This window comes from Bombina bombina, chromosome 11 (genome assembly GCF_027579735.1).
Source record: "Bombina bombina isolate aBomBom1 chromosome 11, aBomBom1.pri, whole genome shotgun sequence".
Lineage (NCBI taxonomy): Eukaryota > Metazoa > Chordata > Amphibia > Anura > Bombinatoridae > Bombina > Bombina bombina.
This window is the reverse complement of record NC_069509.1, coordinates 184,662,468-184,684,564: the sequence shown is the minus strand read 5'-3', so window position 1 is coordinate 184,684,564 and position 22,097 is coordinate 184,662,468. Positions and strand designations below refer to the sequence as shown.

Below are 22,097 nucleotides of genomic sequence, written 5' to 3'. Positions count from 1 at the left end.
ATAAGCTATATAAATTGCACATAAACCAAATTTAGTCTTGCATTTATAACAGTGCAAAAGAAACAGAAGTCAAAAGGTCCAAATTGTTTCCCCATCTAAATATAAAAAAAAAAACAGGCTTTGATTTGTCATAGCACTTTAACGTGCTTAATTGCTTACATATAACTATGTACTTAACCCCAGCAAACGACTAACACATAGTAAGTCAGCTACACATCTATGCCTCGTCATTGCATCACCTGTTATGTTCAACAAGATCATAGTGCATTGCTGTTGTGCTTAAAGCAACATGAAAAAAAATTCAGGATTCAGATAGAGCATACAGTTTTAAACAACTTTCCAATTTATATTGGCAGATCTGCTTCATTCTCTTGATATCTGTTGCTGAACGAGCAGCAAGGCACTACAGAGAGCTAACTGAAAAAAATCTAGCCAGCCAATCACAAGAGACAAAATGTGTGAAAGCACCAATCACCAGCTAGCTTTAAAAAAAACAAAAAAAAAACAAAAAAAAAACACTAGCGTAGGAATTTTACATATTCTTTTTCCACAATAAATACTAAGAGAATAAAGTCCATTAAAAAAAAAAAGTTAATTTAAGTGTCTTAAAATAACATGCTCTATCTTAATGCAAGTTTTATTTCGACTTCCCTATCCCTTTAGCTCTTTGCCGAGGTTTAAAGGGACAGTCAACACTAAAACTGTTACTGTTTTAAAAGATAGACAACGCCTTTAATACTTATTCCCCAACTTTGCACAACCAACTTTGTTATATCGATAAACTTTATTACCTCTAAATTTCTGCCCGTTTCTAAGCCACTATAGACAGCCTCTTATCACATGCTTTTTTTATTTGCTTTTCACAACATGATACTTCTAGTTCATGTGGGCCATATAGATAAATAACATTGTGCTCACGCCCGTTGAGTTAGAGTCAGCACAACACAGCACTAATTGGCTTAAATGCAAGTCAATAGATAATAAATTAAGTCATGTGATCAAGGGGCTGTCAGAAGACGCTTAGCTACAAGGTTATCAGAGGTAAAAAAACAGAATTTATGCTTACCTGATAAATTACTTTCTCCAACGGTGTGTCCGGTCCACGGCGTCATCCTTACTTGTGGGATATTCTCTTCCCCAACAGGAAATGGCAAAGAGTCCCAGCAAAGCTGGTCACATGATCCCTCCTAGGCTCCGCCCACCCCAGTCATTCGACCGACGGACAGGAGGAAATATATATAGGAGAAACCATATGATACCGTGGTGACTGTAGTTAGAGAAAATAATTCATCAGACCTGATTAAAAAACCAGGACGGGCCGTGGACCGGACACACCGTTGGAGAAAGTAATTTATAAGGTAAGCATAAATTCTGTTTTCTCCAACATTGGTGTGTCCGGTCCACGGCGTCATCCTTACTTGTGGGAACCAATACCAAAGCTTTAGGACACGGATGAAGGGAGGGAGCAAATCAGGTCACCTAAATGGAAGGCACCACGGCTTGCAAAACCCTTTCTCCCAAAAATAGCCTCCGAAGAAGCAAAAGTATCAAATTTGTAAAATTTGGCAAAAGTGTGCAGTGAAGACCAAGTCGCTGCCTTACATATCTGGTCAACAGAAGCCTTGTTCTTGAAGGCCCATGTGGAAGCCACAGCCCTAGTGGAGTGAGCTGTGATTCTTTCAGGAGGCTGCCGTCCGGCAGTCTCAGAAGCCAATCGGATAATGCTTTTAAGCCAAAAGGAAAGAGGTAGAAGTCGCTTTTTGACCTCTCCTTTTACCAGAATAAACAACAAACAAGGAAGATGTTTGTCTGAAATCTTTAGTAGCCTCTAAATAGAATTTTAGAGCACGGACTACGTCCAAATTGTGTAACAAACGTTCCTTCTTTGAAACTGGATTTAGACACAAAGAAGGTACAACTATCTCCTGGTTAATATTTTTGTTGGAAACAACTTTCGGAAGAAAACCAGGCTTAGTACGCAAAACCACCTTATCTGCATGGAACACCAGATAGGGCGGAGAACACTGCAGAGCAGATAACTCAGAAACTCTTCTAGCAGAAGAAATTGCAACCAAAAACAAAACTTTCCAAGATAATAACTTAATATCTACGGAATGTAATGGTTCAAACGGAACCCCTTGAAGAACTGAAAGAACTAGATTTAGACTCCAGGGAGGAGTCAAAGGTCTGTAAACAGGCTTGATCCTAACCAGAGCCTGAACAAATGCTTGAACATCTGGCACAGCTGCCAGTCTTTTGTGAAGTAAAACAGATAAAGCAGAGATCTGTCCCTTCAGAGAACTTGCAGATAATCCTTTCTCCAAACCTCCTTGTAGAAAGGATAGAATCTTAGGAATTTTTGTCTTGTTCCATGGGAATCCTTTAAATTCACACCAACAGATATATTTTTTCCATATTTTATGGTAAATTTTTCTAGTTACAGGCTTTCTAGCCTGAATCAGAGTATCTATTACAGAATCTGAAAACCCACGCTTTGATAAAATCAAGCGTTCAATCTCCAAGCCGTCAGTTGGAGGGAAACCAGATTCGGATGTTCGAATGGACCCTGAACAAGAAGGTCCTATCTCAAAGGTAGCTTCCATGGTGGAGCCGATGACATATTCACCAGGTCTGCATACCAAGTCCTGCGTGGCCACGCAGGAGCTATCAAGATCACCGAGGCCCTCTCCTGATTGATCCTGGCTACCAGCCTGGGGATGAGAGGAAATGGTGGGAATACATAAGCTAGGTTGAAGGTCCAAGGTGCTACTAGTGCATCTACTAGAGTCGCCTTGGGATCCCTGGATCTGGACCCGTAGCAAGGAATCTTGAAGTTCTGACGAGACGCCATCAGATCCATGTCTGGAATGCCCCATAATTGAGTTATTTGGGCAAAGATTTCCGGATGGAGTTCCCACTCCCCCGGATGGAATGTCTGACGACTCAGAAAATCCGCTTCCCAATTTTCCACTCCTGGGATGTGGATCGCAGACAAGTGGCAGGAGTGATCCTCCGCCCATTGAATTATCTTGGTCACTTCTTTCATCGCCAGGGAACTCCTTGTTCCCCCCTGATGATTGATATATGCAACGGTCGTCATGTTGTCTGACTGAAACCTTATGAATTTGGCCTTTGCTAGTTGAGGCCAAGCTCTGAGAGCATTGAATATCGCTCTCAGTTCCAGAATGTTTATCGGGAGAAGAGACTCTTCCCGAGACCATAGACCCTGAGCTTTCAGGGATTCCCAGACCGCGCCCCAGCCCACTAGGCTGGCGTCGGTCGTGACAATGACCCACTCTGGTCTGCGGAAGCTCATTCCCTGTGACAGATTGTCCAGGGTCAGCCACCAACGGAGTGAATCTCTGGTCTTTTGATCTACTTGAATCGTCGGAGACAAGTCTGTATAATCCCCATTCCACTGTCTGAGCATGCACAGTTGTAATGGTCTTAGATGAATTCGTGCAAAAGGAACTATGTCCATTGTTGCAACCATCAATCCTATTATTTCCATGCACTGCGCTATGGAAGGACGAGGAACAGAGTGAAGTACTTGACAAGAGCTTAGAAGTTTTGATTTTCTGGCCTCTGTCAGAAAAATCCTCATTTCTAAGGAATCTATTATTGTTCCCAAGAAGGGAACTCTTGTTGACGGGGACAGAGAACTTTTTTCTTTGTTCACCTTCCATCCGTGAGATCTGAGAAAGGCTAGGACGATGTCCGTATGAGCCTTTGCTTTTGACATGGACGACGCTTGAATCAGGATGTCGTCCAAGTAAGGTACTACTGCAATGCCCCTTGGTCTTAGAACCGCTAGAAGGGACCCTAGTACCTTTGTGAAAATCCTTGGAGCAGTGGCTAATCCGAATGGAAGTGCCACAAACTGGTAATGCTTGTCCAGAAAAGCGAACCTTAGGAACTGATGATGTTCCTTGTGGATAGGAATATGTAGGTACGCATCCTTTAAATCCACGGTAGTCATAAATTGATTTTCCTGGATAGTAGGTAGGATCGTTCGAATAGTTTCCATTTTGAACGATGGTACCCTGAGAAATTTGTTTAGGATCTTTAGATCCAAAATTGGTCTGAATGTTCCCTCTTTTTTGGGAACTATGAACAGATTGGAATAAAATCCCATTCCTTGTTCTCTTATTGGAACTGGATGTATCACTCCCATCTTTAACAGGTCTTCTACACAATGTAAGAATGCCTGTCTCTTTATTTGGTTTGAAGATAATTGAGACCTGTGGAACCTTCCCCTTGGGGGTAGTTCCTTGAATTCCAGGAGATAACCTTGAGAAACTATTTCTAGCGCCCAAGGATCCTGAACATCTCTTGCCCAAGCCTGAGCAAAGAGAGAAAGTCTGCCCCCCACTAGATCCGGTCCCGGATCGGGGGCTATCCCTTCATGCTGTTTTGGTAGCAGTGGTAGGCTTCTTGGCCTGCTTACCCTTGTTCCAGCCTTGCATTGGTTTCCAGGCTGGTTTGGGTTGTGAAGTATTACCCTCTTGCTTAGAGGATACAGAATTAGAGACTGGTCCGTTTCTGCGAAAGGGACGAAAATTAGGCTTATTTTTAGCCTTAAAAGACCTATCCTGTGGGAGGGCGTGGCCCTGTCCCCCAGTGATGTCTGAAATAATCTCTTTCAAATCAGGTCCAAATAATGTTTTACCTTTGAAAGGAATGTTAAGCAATTTTGTCTTGGAAGACACATCCGCTGACCAAGACTTTAGCCAAAGCGCTCTGCGCGCCACGATAGCAAACCCTGAATATTTCGCCGCTAATCTAGCTAATTGCAAAGCGGCATCTAAAACAAAAGAGTTAGCCAATTTAAGTGCTTGAACTCTGTCCATAACCTCCTCATACGAAGATTCTTTACTGAGCGATTTTTCTAGTTCCTCGAACCAGAAACACGCTGCCGTAGTGACAGGAACAATGCATGAAATTGGTTGTAGAAGGTAACCTTGCTGTACAAAAATCTTTTTAAGCAAACCCTCTAATTTCTTATCCATAGGATCTTTGAAAGCACAACTATCTTCGATAGGAATAGTAGTGCGTTTGTTTAGAGTAGAAACCGCCCCCTCGACCTTGGGGACTGTCTGCCATAAGTCCTTTCTGGGGTCGACTATAGGAAATAATTTCTTAAATATAGGGGGGGGAACAAAAAGGTATGCCGGGCCTTTCCCACTCTTTATTTACTATGTCCGCCACCCGCTTGGGTATAGGAAAAGCGTCGGGGGGCACCGGAACCTCTAGGAACTTGTCCATCTTACATAATTTCTCTGGAATGACCAAATTGTCACAATCATCCAGAGTAGATAACAACTCCTTAAGCAGTGCGCGGAGATGTTCTAATTTAAATTTAAATGTCACAACATCAGGTTCAGCTTGATGAGAAATTTTTCCTGAATCTGAGATTTCTCCATCAGACAAAACCTCCCTCATGGCCCCTTGAGATTGGTGTGAGGGTATGTCAGAACAGTTATCATCAGCGTCCTCTTGCTCTTCAGTGTTTAAAACAGAGCAATCGCGCTTTCTCTGATAAGTAGGCATTTTGGATAAAAGATTTGCTATGGAGTTATCCATTACAGCCGTAAATTGTTGCATGGTAATAAGTATTGGCGCACTAGATGTACTAGGGGCCTCCTGTGTGGGCATAACTGGTGTAGACACAGTAGGGGATGATGTAGTATCATGTTTACTCCCCTCATTTGAGGAATCATCTTGGGCAATATCATTATCTGTGGCATTACTGTCCTTACTTTGTTTGGACACTATGGCACAATTATCACATAAATTTAAATGGGGAGACACATTGGCTTTCATACATATAGAACATAGCTTATCTGATGGTACAGACATGTTAAACAGGCTTAAACTTGTCAACAAAGCACAAAAAACGTTTGAAATTTAAAGTGACAGTAACGGTTTTATTTTAAAACTGAAAACACTTTATTACTGAATATGTGAAAAAGTATGAAGGAATTGTTCAAAATTCACCAAAATTTCACCACAGTGTCTTAAGGCATTAAAAGTATTGCACACCAAATTTCAGAGCTTTAACCCTTAAATTAACGGAACCGGAGACGTTTTTACATTTAACCCCTATACAGTCCCAGCTATATGCTTTGCTGAGACCCAACCAAGCCCAGAGGGGAATACGATACCAAATGACGCCTTCTATAAGCTTTTTCAGTGATTCTTAGCTCCTGACACATGCATCTGCATGCCTTGCTCTCCAAAAACAACTGCGCATTAATGGCGCGAAAATGAGGCTCTGTCTATAACTAGAAAGGCCCCCATCTGAAAAAGGCGTCCAACACAGTGCCTGCCGTTTTTCTAAACGTTCCCCAAGATTATAATACCAATTATTAGTTAGAATCTGCATAATATGCCTAGTAAAGCAATCGTTTTAGCCCAGAAAAATGTCTACCAGTTTTTAAGCCCTTTTTGAAGCCCTTTATTCTTTTTATGTTTAACTAAGAAAATGGCTTACCGGTCCCCATGAGGGGAAATGACAGCCTTCCAGCATTACATGGTCTTGTTAGAAATATGGCTAGTCATACCTTAAGCAGAAAAGTCTGCTAACTGTTTCCCCCAACTGAAGTTACTTCATCTCAACAGTCCTGTGTGGAAACAGCAACCGTTTTTAGTTACTGTCTGCTAAAATCATCTTCCTCTTACAAACAGAAATCTTCATCCTTTTCTGTTTCAGAGTAAATAGTACATACCAGCACTATTTTAAAATAACAAACACTTGATAGAAGAATAAAACTACATTTAAACACCAAAAAACTCTTAACCATCTCCGTGGAGATGTTGCCTGTGCAACGGCAAAGAGAATGACTGGGGTGGGCGGAGCCTAGGAGGGATCATGTGACCAGCTTTGCTGGGACTCTTTGCCATTTCCTGTTGGGGAAGAGAATATCCCACAAGTAAGGATGACGCCGTGGACCGGACACACCAATGTTGGAGAAACAGAATTTATCTCTTACCTGATAAATTCCTTTCTCCTACGGTGTGTCCGGTCCACGGCTTCATCCTTACTTGTGGGAATATTCTCTTCCCTAACAGGAAATGGCAAATAGGCACACAGCAAAAGCTGTCCATATAGCCCCTCCTCTGGCCCCGCCCCCCAGTCATTCGACCGACGGTTAGGAGAAAAAGGAGAAACTATAGGGTGCCGTGGTGACTAGTGTATAGAGATAAAAAAAAAGCCAGGGCGGGCCGTGGACCGGACACACCGTAGGAGAAAGGAATTTATCAGGTAAGATATAAATTCTGTTTTCTCCTACATAGGTGTGTCCGGTCCACGGCTTCATCCTTACTTGTGGGAACCAATACCAAAGCTTTAGGACACGGATGAAGGGAGGGAACAAGTCAGGCAACCTAAACGGAAGGCACCACGGCTTGCAAAACCTTTCTCCCAAAAACAGCCTCTGAAGAAGCAAAAGTATCGAATTTGTAAAATTTTGTAAAAGTGTGCAGAGAAGACCAAGTCGCTGCCTTACAGATCTGATCAACAGAAGCCTCGTTCTTGAAGGCCCAAGTGGAAGCCACAGCCCTAGTAGAGTGAGCTGTAATTCGTTCAGGAGGTTGCCGTCCGGCAGTCTCATAAGCCAATCGGATGATGCTTTTCAGCCAAAAGGAAAGAGGTAGCAGTAGCTTTCTGCCCTCTCCTCTTACCAGAATAAACGACAAACAAGGATGAAGTTTGTCTAAAATCCTTAGTTGCTTCTAAGTAGAATTTTAAAGCACGGACCACATCTAGGTTGTGTAACAAACGTTCCTTCTTTGAAGCTGGATTCGGACACAGGGAAGGAACAACTATTTCCTGGTTAATATTCCTGTTGGTTACCACTTTTGGAAGAAAACCAGGCTTGGTACATAAAACTACCTTATCTGAATGGAACACCAGATAGGGAGAAGTACACTGCAAAGCAGACAATTCAGAAACTCTGCAGAAGAAATAGCAACTAAAAACAGAACTTTCCAAGATAGTAACTTCATATCTATGGAATGTAAAGGTTCAAACAGAACCCCTTGAAGAACTGAAAGAACTAAGTTTAGACTCCATGGAGGAGTCATGTGTCTGTAGACAGGCTTGATTCTAACTAACGCCTGTACAAACACCTGTACATCTGGCACGGCTGCCAGTCGTTTGTGCAACAAAACAGACAGAGCAGATATCTGTCCTTTTAAAGAGCTAGCTGACAAACCTTTATCCAAACCCTCTTGGAGAAAGGAAAGTATTCTCGGAATTTTGATTTTACTACAAGAAAATCCTTTGGAATTGCACCAACGGATATATTTCTGCCATATCTTATGGTAAATTTTCCTAGTCACCGGTTTTCTGGCTTGAACCAGAGTATCTATAACCGAATCTGAAAACCCACGCTTAGATAGAATCAAGCGTTCAATTTCCAAGCAGTCAGTTGCAGAGAGACTAGATTTGGGTGTCTGAATGGACCTTGTACTAGAAGATCCTTCCTCAAAGGTAGCTTCCATGGTGGAACCGATGACATATTCACCAGGTCTGCATACCAAGTCCTGCGTGGCCATGCAGGAGCTATTAGAATCACGAGGCCTTCTCCTGTTTGATCCTGGCTACAAGCCTGGGAAGGAGAGGAAACGGTGGAAACACATAAGTCAGATTGAACGACCAGGGCACCACTTATGCATCCACCAGTGCCGCCTTGGGATCTCTGGATCTGGACCCGTAGCGAGGAACCTTGAAGTTCTGACGAGACGCCATCAGATCCATATCCGGAATGCCCCATAGTTGGGTTAACTGGGCAAAGACCTCCGGGTGAAGTTCCCACTCCCCCGGATGGAAAGTCTGACGACACAGATAATCCGCTTCCCAGTTGTCTACTCCTGGGATGTGAATTGCAGATAGATGGCAGGAGTGATCCTCCGCCCATTTGATGATCTTGGAGACCTCTCTCATCGCTAAGGAACTCTTTGTTCCCCCCTGATGACTGATGTACGCTACAGTCGTCATGTTGTCCGACTGAAATCTTATGAACCTGGCCTTCGCTAGTTGAGGCCAAGCCAGGAGCGCATTGAATATCGCTCTCAGTTCCAAAATGTTTATCGGGAGAAGAGACTCTTCCCGAGACCATAGACCCTGAGCTTTCAGGGAGTCCCATACCGCGCCCCAGCCTAAGAGACTGGCGTCGGTCGTGACAATGACCCACTCTGGCCTGCGGAAACTCATTCCCTGAGACAGGCGATCTTGAGTCAACCACCAGCGGAGTGATTCTCTGGTTAACTGGTCTACTTGAATCTGGGGAGACAAGTCTGCATAATCCCCATTCCATTGTTTGAGCATGCACAGTTGTAATGGTCTTAGATGAATTCGAGCAAAAGGAACCACGTCCATTTCTGCAACCATTAATCCTATTACTTCCATGCACTGAGCTATGGAAGGCTGAGGAATAGATTGAAGAACTTGACAAGCGTTTAGAAGCTTTAACTTTCTGACCTCTGTCAGAAAAATCTTCATTTCTACAGAATCTATTATTGTTCCTAGAAAAGGAACCCTTGTGGACGGGGACAGGGAACTCTTTTCTATGTTCACCTTCCACCCGTGAGACCTGAGAAAGGCTAAAACAATGTCTGTATGAGCCTTTGCTTTGGAAAGGGACGACGCTTGGATTAGGATGTCGTCTAGGTAAGGTGCTACAGAAATGCCCCTCGGCCTTAGCACCGCTAGAAGGGACCCTAGTACCTTTGTGAAAATTCTGGGAGCAGTGGCTAAACCGAATGGAAGAGCCACGAACTGGTAATGTTTGTCCAGAAAGGCGAACCTTAGGAACTGATGGTGATCTTTGTGGATCGGAATATGCAGGTACGCATCCTTTAAGTCCACGGTAGTCATATATTGACCCTCCTGGATTGTTGGTAATATTGTCCGAATGGTTTCCATTTTGAATGATGGAACTCTGAGGAATTTGTTTAGAATTTTTAAATCCAGAATTGGCCTGAAAGTTCACTCTTTTTTGGGAACTACAAATAGGTTCGAGTAAAAACCTAGACCTTGTTCCGCTGTTGGAACTGGGTTTATCACTCCCATCTTTAATAGGTTTCCTACGCAATGTAAGAATGCCTGTTTCTTTATCTGGTCTGAAGATAAGCGAGACATGTGGAACCTTCCCCTTAGAGGAAGTTCCTTGAACTCTAGAAGATATCCCTGGGAGACTATTTCTAGTGCCCAGGGATCCAGAACATCTCTTGCCCAAGCCTGAGCAAAGAGATAATCTGCCCCCTACTAGATCCGGTCCCGGATCGGGGGCTACCCCTTCATGCTGTCTTGGTAGCAGCAGCAGGCTTCTTGGCCTGTTTACCCTTGTTCCAGCCTTGCACAGGTTTCCATGCAGGTTTGGGCTGGGCAGCATTGCCCTCTTGTCTAGAGGCTGCAGAGTTAGAAGCCGGTCCGTTCCTGAAATTGCGAAAGGAACGAAAATTAGACTTGTTCTTAGCCTTGAAAGGCCTATCTTGTGGGAGGGCATGGCCCTTTCCCCCAGTGATGTCTGAAATAATTTCCTTCAATTCCGGCCCAAAAAGGGTCTTACCTTAGAAAGGAATATTAAGTAATTTAGTCTTGGACGATACATCCGCCGACCAGGATTTTAGCCAAAGCGCCCTGCGCGCCACTTTCGCCTCTAATTTCGTTATTTGAAAAGCGGCATCCAATATAAAGGAATTAGCTAACTTAAGTGCGTGAATTCTGTCCATGACTTCATCATATGAAGTCTCCTTCTGGAGCGAGCTTTCTAATTCCTCGAACCAAAAAGACGCCGCTGAGGTGACAGTAATAATGCACGCAATTGATTGAAGAAGGAGACCTTGCTGAACAAAAATCTTTTTAAGCAATCCTTCCAATTTTTTATCCATAGGATCTTTGAAAGCGCAACTGTCCTCTATAGGAATAGTTGTGCGCTTAGCTAACGTTGAAACTGCCCCCTCTACCTTAGGGACCGTCTGCCATGCGTCCCTTCTGGGGTCTACAATGGGGAACATTTTCTTAAATATAGGAGGTGGGACAAACGGTTTACCCGGCTTCTCCCACTCCTTATTCACTATGTCCGTTACCCTCTTGGGTATCGGAAAAGCATCAGCGTGCACTGGGACCTCTAAGAATTTGTCCAATTTGCACAACTTCTCTGGGATTACCAAAGAATCACAATCATCCAGAGTAGCTAGTACCGCTTTAAGCAGGGCGCGGAGATGTTCTAGCTTAAATTTAAATGCTACTATATCAGGTTCTGCCTGTTGAGAAATTTTTCCTGAGTCAGAAATTTCCCCCTCAGACAGCCCCTCCCTCACTGCCAATTCCGATTGATGTGAGGGTAAAACAGATAAGGTATCGTCAGCGTCTACTTGTTCATCCTTTTCTGTATTTAAAACTGAACAATCACGCTTTCTCTGAAATGCTGGCAGTTTGGATAAAAGATTTGCTATAGAATTATCCACTACTGCTGTTAAATGCTGCATAGTAACAAGCATTGGCGCGCTAGATGTACTAGGTATCGCCTGCGTGGGCAAAACTGGTGTAGACACAGGAGAGGATGTAGAACTATCCCCACTACCTTCATTAGAAGAATCATCTTGGGCAATTTTATTAAATGTGACAGTATTGTCCTTACTTTGTTTGGACGCCATGGCACAATTATCACATACACTTAAAGGAGGGACCACCTTGGCCTCTATACACACAGAACATAAGCTATCTGATGGCACAGACATGTTAGGCAGATTAGGCAGGCTATTAATGCAATAAAAAACGATTTTAAACAAAACCGTTACTGTCTCTTTAAATAATAAAATGACACACTTTATTTCTGAATGTTCAAAAAACTATGAAGGCAATATCCGATCTGTATAAAATTTATACCCCAGTGTCTTAATGCTTTGAAAGTATTGCACACCAAATATGAAGTCTCTAGACCCTTAAATAAGCAAACCGGAGCTAATTGTTCAATTTAACCGGTTTTACACACTACAGTCCCTGCTACAGCCTTTGCTGTAGCTTTTACCTTCCTTAGGGGTTATTCACCACAGAAATAAGTCTTCCGGAGTCTGTTTCTTATCCACAGGACCCTCTCACATAAAGCTGTATGCACTGCCTTTGAAATTAACTGCACAACTGAGGCGCGAAAATGAGGCCTCCTCCCTCTGCATACTAGAGTGAAGGGGCCTTCCTGACTAGATTAGGCGTCTAAACCAATGCCAGGAATAATTAAAACGTTCCCAAAAGTGTATTTATGTTCACAAAACATTTGAAATTCCATAAAAATGTGATATAAGTCAATCGATTTGGCCCACAACAGTGTCTACCAGTACAAAGCCCAAAGAATAAGCCTGTAATCTGTTACTCAGTCTAAGAAAATGGCTTACCGGTCCCCTGAGGGAAAAACTGACAGTCTTCTAGCATTACCATGTGTTGTTAGAAAAGAGACTGGTCATACCTGGAGCAGATGAGTCTGCAAACTGTTACCCCCAACTGAAGTTCTCTGGTCTCAACAGTCCTGCGTGGTAACAGCAATGGATTCTAGTTACTTGTGCTAAAATCATATTCCTCTTTAACAGAAATCTTCATCACTTTCTGTTGTAGAGTAAATAGTACAAACCGGCACTATTTTAAAATAAACTCTTGATAGAAGAAATAAAAACTACAACTAAACACCACAAACTCTTTACCATCCCAGTGGAGATGCTACTTGTTCAGAGCGGCAAAGAGAATGACTGGGGGGTGGGGCCAGAGGAGGGGCTATATGGACAGCTTTTGCTGTGTGCCTCTTTGCCATTTCCTGTTAGGGAAGAGAATATTCCCACAAGTAAGGATGAAGCCGTGGACCGGACACACCTATGTAGGAGAAAGTATATTAATACTTTTTGCACTTTTACCAGTCTTTACATTTTGTGTGGCCATCTGTACCACAGGTTGTGCTAAATATAGGGCAGGATTACCAGGTTATGATTGAGTCTATATAATACCCTTATGGAACAAATGTCTTATGTAGACATTGTTTCTGACTATATACATTAGCTTTAAATCATAGCTTTGGCAAACATTATTGGCTCTTCCTCTTCCAAAATGACTTTTCCAATAAGCATAAAAATACATAAGAACTCTAGTGCTACTGCAGGAAACAAAACGCTAAGCCATTTGGCCTCAAACCATTCCTGAGCAGATCCGTCTTCCTCAACTGTTTTATGATTTCATATTGATTTGGTGTTGGTTATTAGTCATGTAAAAGATAATACATCTCTCATTAAGCCCTTCTTGAAAGAGGAGGAAAATATTTTCAGGTTCTAAATGAGCTTATGGTTTTAGTTTGTCTTTAAAACCATGTGGTAACCAAGTCACGCACATAAGGCAACTCAGGAAATAAAAAAATGGTAAAAATTAAAAGGTTTAAAACTGGTTATGTATATACCTCAATTTACCCGATCCCTTTTCAGATAGTTCAACCGCTCTTTTACATTCTTCTAGAAGATCCCGTACACAACCATGTTTATCTGGATATAGTGTTATTTCCTAGAGTCAGAAAAAGTCATATCAAACGGTATTAATAGCAGCAGGTTTAGGGCTCAACCAAGGGCAGCAGTGATTCTAATAGTTCCATCAAGGGGTGTGCACATGACATATTACAGTTACAGCCTGGCCTATAGCCCACTTGAATAAGTACTTTTAAAAGGAAGAAAAAAAAAAAAAGACAAACTAGGTTTCTACTTTGGACAGCAACTCACAAGTTTTTAACTTCTTCCATATTTAGCTGGTAGGTTCCTGATACAATACATACCTCTTCCCTAAACTGGCTATTGAGCCATATACATTTGAAGCTTCTTCTGTTTTCAAAGTCTGTAATTTTCATTTTAAGCTGGGAATTAAAGAATAAAATTAAACATATAGGAAGAATAAGATCTACCAATGATACATCACAATGCCACAAAATAATGTACCTGCTGATAGTACAGTTTCTTAGGTTGTCTAGGTTTGAAGAATTGCAGAAGGTCTCTTAAAGTCCCTTCATAATTATGTCTAAGAGGGTTTCCAGGACCATCCCTGTAACTAGAAACAATGTACGTTACAAGTTGTGCACGACTCCTTTAGTAACATACGTATTGGTTTGGGAACAAAATAATATCTGATGCCGTATAAAAAATGTATTCAAAAAAGAGGTTGCTGTACACATCCTGTATAATTTGCTATCCTGTATAATTTGCTTCCCTGTAGATCTAGCAAAAACATAATTTATGCTTACCTGATAAATTCCTTTCTCCTGTAGTGTAGTCAGTCCACGGGTCATCCATTACTTATGGGATATTAACGCCTCCCTAACAGGAAGTGCAAGAGGATCACCCAAGCAGAGCTGCTATATAGCTCCTCCCCTCTACGTCACACCCAGTCATTCGACCGAAAATCAAACGAGAAAGGAGAAACTATAGGGTGCAGTGGTGACTGGAGTATAATTTAAAATTTAGACCTGCCATAAAAAACAGGGCGGGCCGTGGACTGACTACACTACAGGAGAAAGGAATTTATCAGGTAAGCATAAATTATGTTTTCTCCTGTTAAGTGTAGTCAGTCCACGGGTCATCCATTACTTATGGGATACCAATACCAAAGCTAAAGTACACGGATGACGGGAGGGACAGGCAGGATCTTTATACGGAAGGAACCACTGCCTGAAGAACCTTTCTCCCAAAAACAGCCTCCGAAGAAGCAAAAGTGTCAAATTTGTAAAATTTGGAAAAAGTATGAAGAGAAGACCAAGTTGCAGCCTTGCAAATCTGTTCAACAGAGGCCTCATTCTTAAAGGCCCAAGTGGAAGCCACAGCTCTGGTAGAATGAGCTGTAATCCTTTCAGGAGGCTGCTGTCCAGCAGTCTCATAGGCTAAACGTATTATGCTACGAAGCCAAAAAGAGAGAGAGGTAGCAGATGCTTTTTGACCTCTCCTCTGTCCAGAATAAACGACAAACAGGGAAGAAGTTTGGCGAAAATCTTTAGTTGCCTGTAAATAAAATTTCAGGGCACGGACTACGTCTAGATTGTGCAGAAGTCGTTCCTTCTTTGAAGAAGGGTTAGGGCACAATGATGGAACAACAATCTCTTGATTGATATTCTTGTTAGTGACTACCTTAGGTAAGAACCCAGGTTTAGTACGCAGAACTACCTTATCTGAATGAAAAATCAGATAAGGAGAATCACAATGTAAGGCCGATAACTCAGACTCTACGAGCCGAGGAAATAGCCATTAAAAACAAAACTTTCCAAGATAACAGCTTGATATCAATGGAATGAAGGGGTTCAAACGGAACACCCTGTAAAACGTTAAGAACTAAGTTTAAGCTCCACGGTGGAGCTACAGTCTTAAACACAGGCTTAATCCTGGCCAAAGCCTGACAAAAAGCCTGAACGTCTGGAACTTCTAACAGACGTTTGTGTAAAAGGATGGACAGAGCTGAGATCTGTCCCTTTAAAGAACTTGCAGATAAACCCTTTTCTAAACCTTCTTGTAGAAAAGACAATATCCTAGGAATCCTAACCTTACTCCATGAGTAACTCTTGGATTCGCACCAGTGTAAATATTTACGCCATATCTTATGGTAAATTTTCCTGGTAACAGGTTTCCTAGCCTGTATTAAGGTATCAATTACTGACTCCGAAAATCCACGCTTTGATAAAATCAAGCGTTCAATTTCCATGCAGTCAGCTTCAGAGAAATTAGATTTTGATGTTTGAAAGGACCCTGAATTAGAAGGTCCTGTCTCAGAGGCAGCGACCAAGGTGGACAGGATGACATGTCCACTAGATCTGCATACCAGGTCCTGCGTGGCCACGCAGGCGCTATTAGAATCACCGATGCTTTTTCCTGTTTGATCCTGGCAATCAATCGAGGAAGCATTGGGAACGGTGGAAACACATAAGCCATGTTGAAGACCCAAGGTGCTGTCAGAGCATCTATCAGCGCCGCTCCCGGGTCCCTGGACCTGGATCCGTAACAAGGAAGTTTGGCGTTCTGGCGAGACGCCATGAGATCCAGATCTGGTTTGCCCCAACGTCGAAGTATTTGGGCAAAGACCTCCGGATGAAGTTCCCACTCCCCCGGATGAAAAGTCTGGCGACTTAAGAAATCCGCCTCCCAGTTCTCCACGCCTGGGATGTGAATCGCTGACAGGTGGCAAGAGTGAGACTCTGCCCAGCGAATAATCTTTGAGACTTCCATCATCGCTAGGGAACTCCTTGTCCCTCCCTGATGATTGATGTAAGCCACAGTCGTGATGTTGTCCGACTGAAACCTGATGAACCTCAGAGTTGCTAACTGAGGCCAAGTCAGAAGGGCATTGAGAACTGCTCTCAATTCCAGAATGTTTATTGGAAGGAGACTCTCCTCCTGAGTCCATGATCCCTGAGCCTTCAGGGAATTCCAGACAGCGCCCCAACCTAAAAGGCTGGCGTCTGTTGTTACAATTGTCCAGTCTGGCCTGCTGAAGGGCATCCCCCTGGACAGATGTGGCCGAAAAAGCCACCATAGAAGAGAATCTCTGGTCTCTTGATCCAGATTCAGCATAGGGGACAAATCTGAGTAATCCCCATTCCACTGACTTAGCATGCACAATTGCAGTGGTCTGAGATGCAGGCGTGCAAAAGGTACTATGTCCATTGCCGCTACCATTAAGCCGATTACCTCCATGCATTGAGCCACTGACGGGTGTTGAATGGAATGAAGGACACGGCAAGCATTTAGGAGTTTTGTTAACCTGTCCTCTGTCAGGCAAATTTTCATTTCTACAGAATCTATAAGAGTCCCCAAGAAGGGAACTCTTGTGAGTGGTAAGAGAGAACTCTTTTCTTCGTTCACTTTCCACCCATGCGACCTTAGAAATGCCAGTACTAACTCTGTATGAGACTTGGCAGTTTGGAAGCTTGACGCTTGTATCAGAATGTCGTCTAGGTACGGAGCTACCGATATTCCTTGCGGTCTTAGTACCGCCAGAAGAGAGCCCAGAACCTTTGTAAAGATTCTTGGAGCCGTAGCTAACCCGAAGGGAAGAGCTACAAACTGGTAATGCCTGTCTAGGAAGGCAAACCTTAGATACCGGTAATGATCCTTGTGAATCGGTATGTGAAGGTAGGCATCCTTTAAATCCACTGTGGTCATGTACTGACCTCTTTGGATCATGGGTAAGATTGTCCGAATAGTTTCCATTTTGAACGATGGAACTCTTAGGAATTTGTTTAGGATCTTTAAATCCAATATTGGTCTGAAGGTTCCCTCTTTTTTGGGAACCACAAACAGATTTGAGTAAAACCCTTGTCCGTGTTCCGACCGCGGAACTGGGTGGATCACTCCCATTAGTAAGAGGTCTTGTACACAGCGTAGAAACGCCTCTTTCTTTATCTGGTTTGTTGACAACCTTGAAAGATGAAATCTCCCTTGTGGAGGAGAAGCTTTGAAGTCCAGAAGATATCCCTGAGATATGATCTCCAACGCCCAGGGATCCTGGACATCTCTTGCCCAAGCCTGGGCAAAGAGAGAGAGTCTGCCCCCCACTAGATCCGTTTCCGGATCGGGGGCCCTCACTTCATGCTGTCTTAGGGGCAGCAGCAGGTTTTCTGGCCTGCTTGCCCTTGTTCCAGGTCTGGTTAGGTTTCCAGCCTTGTCTGTAGCGAGCAACAGCTCCTTCCTGTTTTGGAGCAGAGGAAGTTGATGCTGCTCCTGCCTTGAAGTTACGAAAGGCACGAAAATTAGACTGTCTAGCCCTTGGTTTGGCTCTGTCTTGAGGCAAGGCATGGCCTTTACCTCCCGTAATATCAGCGATAATTTCTTTCAAACCGGGCCCGAATAATGTCTGCCCCTTGAAAGGTATGTTAAGCAATTTAGATTTAGAAGTCACATCAGCTGACCAGGATTTTAGCCACAGCGCTCTGCGCGCTTGAATGGCGAATCCGGAATTCTTAGCCGTAAGTTTAGTTAAGTGTACTACGGCATCAGAAATAAATGAATTAGCTAGCTTAAGGGTTTTAAGCTTGTGTGTAATCTCATCTAATGGAGCTGAGTCAAGGGTCTCTTCCAGAGACTCGAACCAAAATGCTGCCGCAGCCGTGACAGGCGCAATGCATGCAAGGGGTTGTAATATAAAACCTTGTTGAACAAACATTTTCTTAAGGTAACCCTCTAACTTTTTATCCATTGGATCTGAAAAGGCACAGCTATCCTCCACCGGGATAGTGGTACGCTTAGCTAAAGTAGAAACTGCTCCCTCCACCTTAGGGACCGTTTGCCATAAGTCCCGTGTGGTGGCGTCTATTGGAAACATTTTTCTGAATATAGGAGGGGGTGAGAAAGGCACACCGGGTCTATCCCACTCCTTAGTAACAATATCAGTAAGTCTCTTAGGTATAGGAAAAACGTCAGTACTCGTCGGTACCACAAAATATTTATCCAACCTACACATTTTCTCTGGGATTGCAACTGTGTTACAATCATTCAGAGCCGCTAACAGCTCCCCTAGTAATACACGGAGGTTTTCCAGCTTAAACTTAAAATTTGAAATGTCTGAATCCAGTTTATTTGGATCAGATCCGTCACCCGCAGAATGAAGCTCTCCGTCCTCATGTTCTGCAAATTGTGACGCAGTATCAGACATGGCCCTAGCATTATCAGCGCACTCTGTTCTCACCCCAGAGTCATCTCGTTTACCCCTAAGTTCTGGCAATTTAGACAAAACTTCAGTCATAACATTAGCCATGTCTTGTAAAGTGATTTGTAATGGCCGCCCTGATGTACTTGGCGTTACAATATCACGCACCTCCTGAGCGGGAGATGCGGGTACTGACACGTGAGGCAAGTTAGTCGGCATAACTTCCCCCTCGTTGTCTGGTGAATGTTGCTTAACATGTACAGATTGGCTTTTATTTAAAGCAGCATCAATGCAATTAGTACATAAATTTCTATTGGGCTCCACCTTGGCTTTTGAACATATTGCACAAAGAGATTCCTCTGTGTCAGACATGTTTAAACAAACTAGCAATTAGACTAGCAAGCTTGGAAATACTTTCAACTGAATTTACAAGCAATATGCAAAACGTTACTGTGCCTTTAAGAAGCACACAAAAAAACTGTCACTTTGATATAACAATGAACCGGTTTAGTTATAGCAATCAACTTTTCATATGAAATGCATTAATTTAGCAAAGGATAGCACCCATCAGCAAATGGATTATTAATACCAAAAAAACGATTGACAAATAAATACGTTTTTTTTATCACAGTCAAAGCACAGTCTCACAGGTCTGCTGTGAGCGATTACCTCCCTCAAACTAGTTTTGGAGACCCCTGAGCTCTGTAGAGACGTCCTGGATCATGCAGGGAGAATAAGGAAGACTGTGACTGAATTTTTAATGCGTAGTAAAAGCGCCAAAAATAGGCCCCTCCCACTCTTAATACAGCAGTGGGGAAGCTCAGTAACTGATTTTATGCAAAATAAACGACAGCCAAGTGGAAAATAATGCCCATAAATTTTCACCAAGTACCTCAGAGAAAAAAACGATTAACCTGTCAGTAAACGTTTTAAATATATGAATAAGAATAAAAGCCTGTTGCTAGTCGCTATCACTGCAGAGAGGCTAGAGTTATATGTATACAGTATTTTCTTAGTGAAGTGCCATTCCCCAGAAAAACTTTGGTGCCAACATACATACATAACAGCCTGATACCAGTTACTACTACTGAATTTAAGGCTGTACTTACATTATATCGGTATTAGCAGTATTTTCTCAGTCAATTCCATTCCTTAGAAAATAATATACTGCAACATACCTCCTTGCAGGTGAACCCTGCCCGCTGTCCCCTGTTCTGAAGTTACCTCGCTCCTCAGAATGGCCGAGAACAGCAAATGGATCTTGGTTACGTCCGCTAAGATCATACACAAACTCAGGTAGATTCTTCTTCTAATACTGCCTGAGAAGAAACAACACACTCCGGTGCTGTTTAAAATAACTAACTTTTGATTGAAGTAATAAAAAAACGAAATTTAATAACCACACTCCTCTCACACATCCTATCTATTAGTTAGGTGCAAGAGAATGACTGGGTGTGACGTAGAGGGGAGGAGCTATATAGCAGCTCTGCTTGGGTGATCCTCTTGCACTTCCTGTTAGGGAGGAGTTAATATCCCATAAGTAATGGATGACCCGTGGACTGACTACACTTAACAGGAGAAACAGGGCCCATAAACCAAATCTGTTGGTGAAAGTCTTCTAACCTCTATAAAGAAAAATCGCTAAATGGCATTCGCTTCCCAACTGTATATACATTAAGGTTGTGGATTGAATTTCTACAAAAATAAGTTGTGCATCTGTTTTTCTTTTTTTTTCTTTTTAATAACCGTTGTGGCAAGCCGCAACTTTAAGGGACATTTCTGCCAAAATTGTAATCCACATGGATGCATTAAAGTTTTGAATAGAAGCATTTTTGTAATATACATGTATTAGAGCTTCTAATAAAAGCTATAGAATTAAAATTTTGACCAGAATGCCCCTTTAACTGTTTGAGTGCACTAGCAACAACCTAAAGTTTTTCCGAGTAAAGTGCAAAGCAAAAAACAGGTAAATGCTGTAGAATGTGTTACAGCAGCACCACTGTCATAGAAAGTTACAGTGAAAGATAATATATATTGTTTGGGTACAACACAGTGGCTAAAGCTTGTGTATGTAAATACCAAACATGCCTACCTAATCAACAATTACTGCAAATCATAAAAAGTTCAATTTCAGTGGAGAAAAACATCCTTACCCTTGAGATTTGAAGAACTGCAGAAGCATTGGATCTGTATTGAGCCTTTGCGCAACAGTCTTTGCAACCTGTGGAAAAAAAAAAGAATACATTATAGTCTCAGGCGTCGACAATTTGCTGCATATTCAGGATTTCCACACACAGTGAAATAAACCTATATATACATACGTGAGAATAGTTCATTCTATTGGACAATGTGACAACAAATCCTGGATCATTAGGAATTGTTTTATCACAAAAGATTACATCGACTCGGTGGTAGAGATCTCTGAAGTATTCCTTCGCCGTTGGCAATTCACTGTTGTCATTTTCTGGGTCATCTCTGTGCACAACAAAAAAAAGGTCTTAGTAGCAGCTTTACAGAATAACTAATCAGGATCCTATGTTTTTGTTTTACACATTTTGTAGAATACATTACAATATTTAGATAACAAAAAGGTCTCAAGCAGTTGTGTACTTAGTAATAATTGTATAAACTTGCCATTTATTATCAGTAAAAATGAATGAAAGCTGCTAAATAAATTACTGGGAAGACACTCTCCCTCTACATGGAAAGAGCATATAAGAAATTGTAGCAGAGAAAAGGCTAGGATGGCATTACAGGGAAGGGTAAACGCACTTTTGAAACACTATAATATCACCGTCCATAAGCTCATCAAGTGCTTTATCAAGGGACACATCATAGTCTTGAATTCGCTCAGTTAAATTCGGTTTAACTTCCTGCAAATGAAACAAACAGCCTTGGATATTTGACAAGAATACTTTATTCAAAGTTCAAATGAAACATTTCATGTGAATCCCTCAGCTATCATAATTACCCCACACACCAAAACAAATAAGTATGAAAATAAAAATTCTAAGAATGACAAATGTGTGACCAAGATTTAATGTATGTTGCAACATTCTGGTGGCCTTTAAATTCAATGTTTTTTTTGAGCCAACAACAAAAAGGAAAACCTTTCAGGGTTCCACATCCCAGTCCCCATGAGATACAATCCAGGGCAAAAATAATAACTGAACCGGACTCAGAGATTCTGAAAGCATTTAGTGTTCAGGTTCTGAGGTCTGGAGTTAAAAGCTTGATTTAAAGTCTAGTTTTTAATACCAAAATATTGTAAAAGGCATGCGAAGAATGTTATATACCTCATAGAGGATAAGGTTAGTTCCTTGCGGAAATCCTGCTCTCTCACACATAACTGGCAGTAGGTCACCTGGCAGAAAAGAGCGAGAGTGTGACAACCACAGGGGTCCAAGTGCAGAATGTTACATCTCAAAATCTAGAGACTTAC

General features: G+C 42.3%; 1 protein-coding gene across 1 annotated transcript in view; it reads right to left on the bottom strand.

Annotated features, from left to right (window-relative positions):
* Positions 1-22,097, bottom strand: part of USP7 (ubiquitin specific peptidase 7) — a 345,176-nt gene that overhangs the window by 92,252 nt on the left and 230,827 nt on the right. Inside the window, exons 21-27 of the mRNA XM_053694268.1 lie at positions 21,952-22,019; positions 21,428-21,528; positions 20,977-21,130; positions 20,809-20,876; positions 13,969-14,077; positions 13,809-13,886; positions 13,443-13,543 (exon numbers count right to left, since the gene is read on the bottom strand). Coding sequence (XP_053550243.1) covers positions 13,443-13,543; positions 13,809-13,886; positions 13,969-14,077; positions 20,809-20,876; positions 20,977-21,130; positions 21,428-21,528; positions 21,952-22,019 — 679 coding nt within the window. The remainder of the gene's footprint in view (positions 1-13,442; positions 13,544-13,808; positions 13,887-13,968; positions 14,078-20,808; positions 20,877-20,976; positions 21,131-21,427; positions 21,529-21,951; positions 22,020-22,097) is intronic.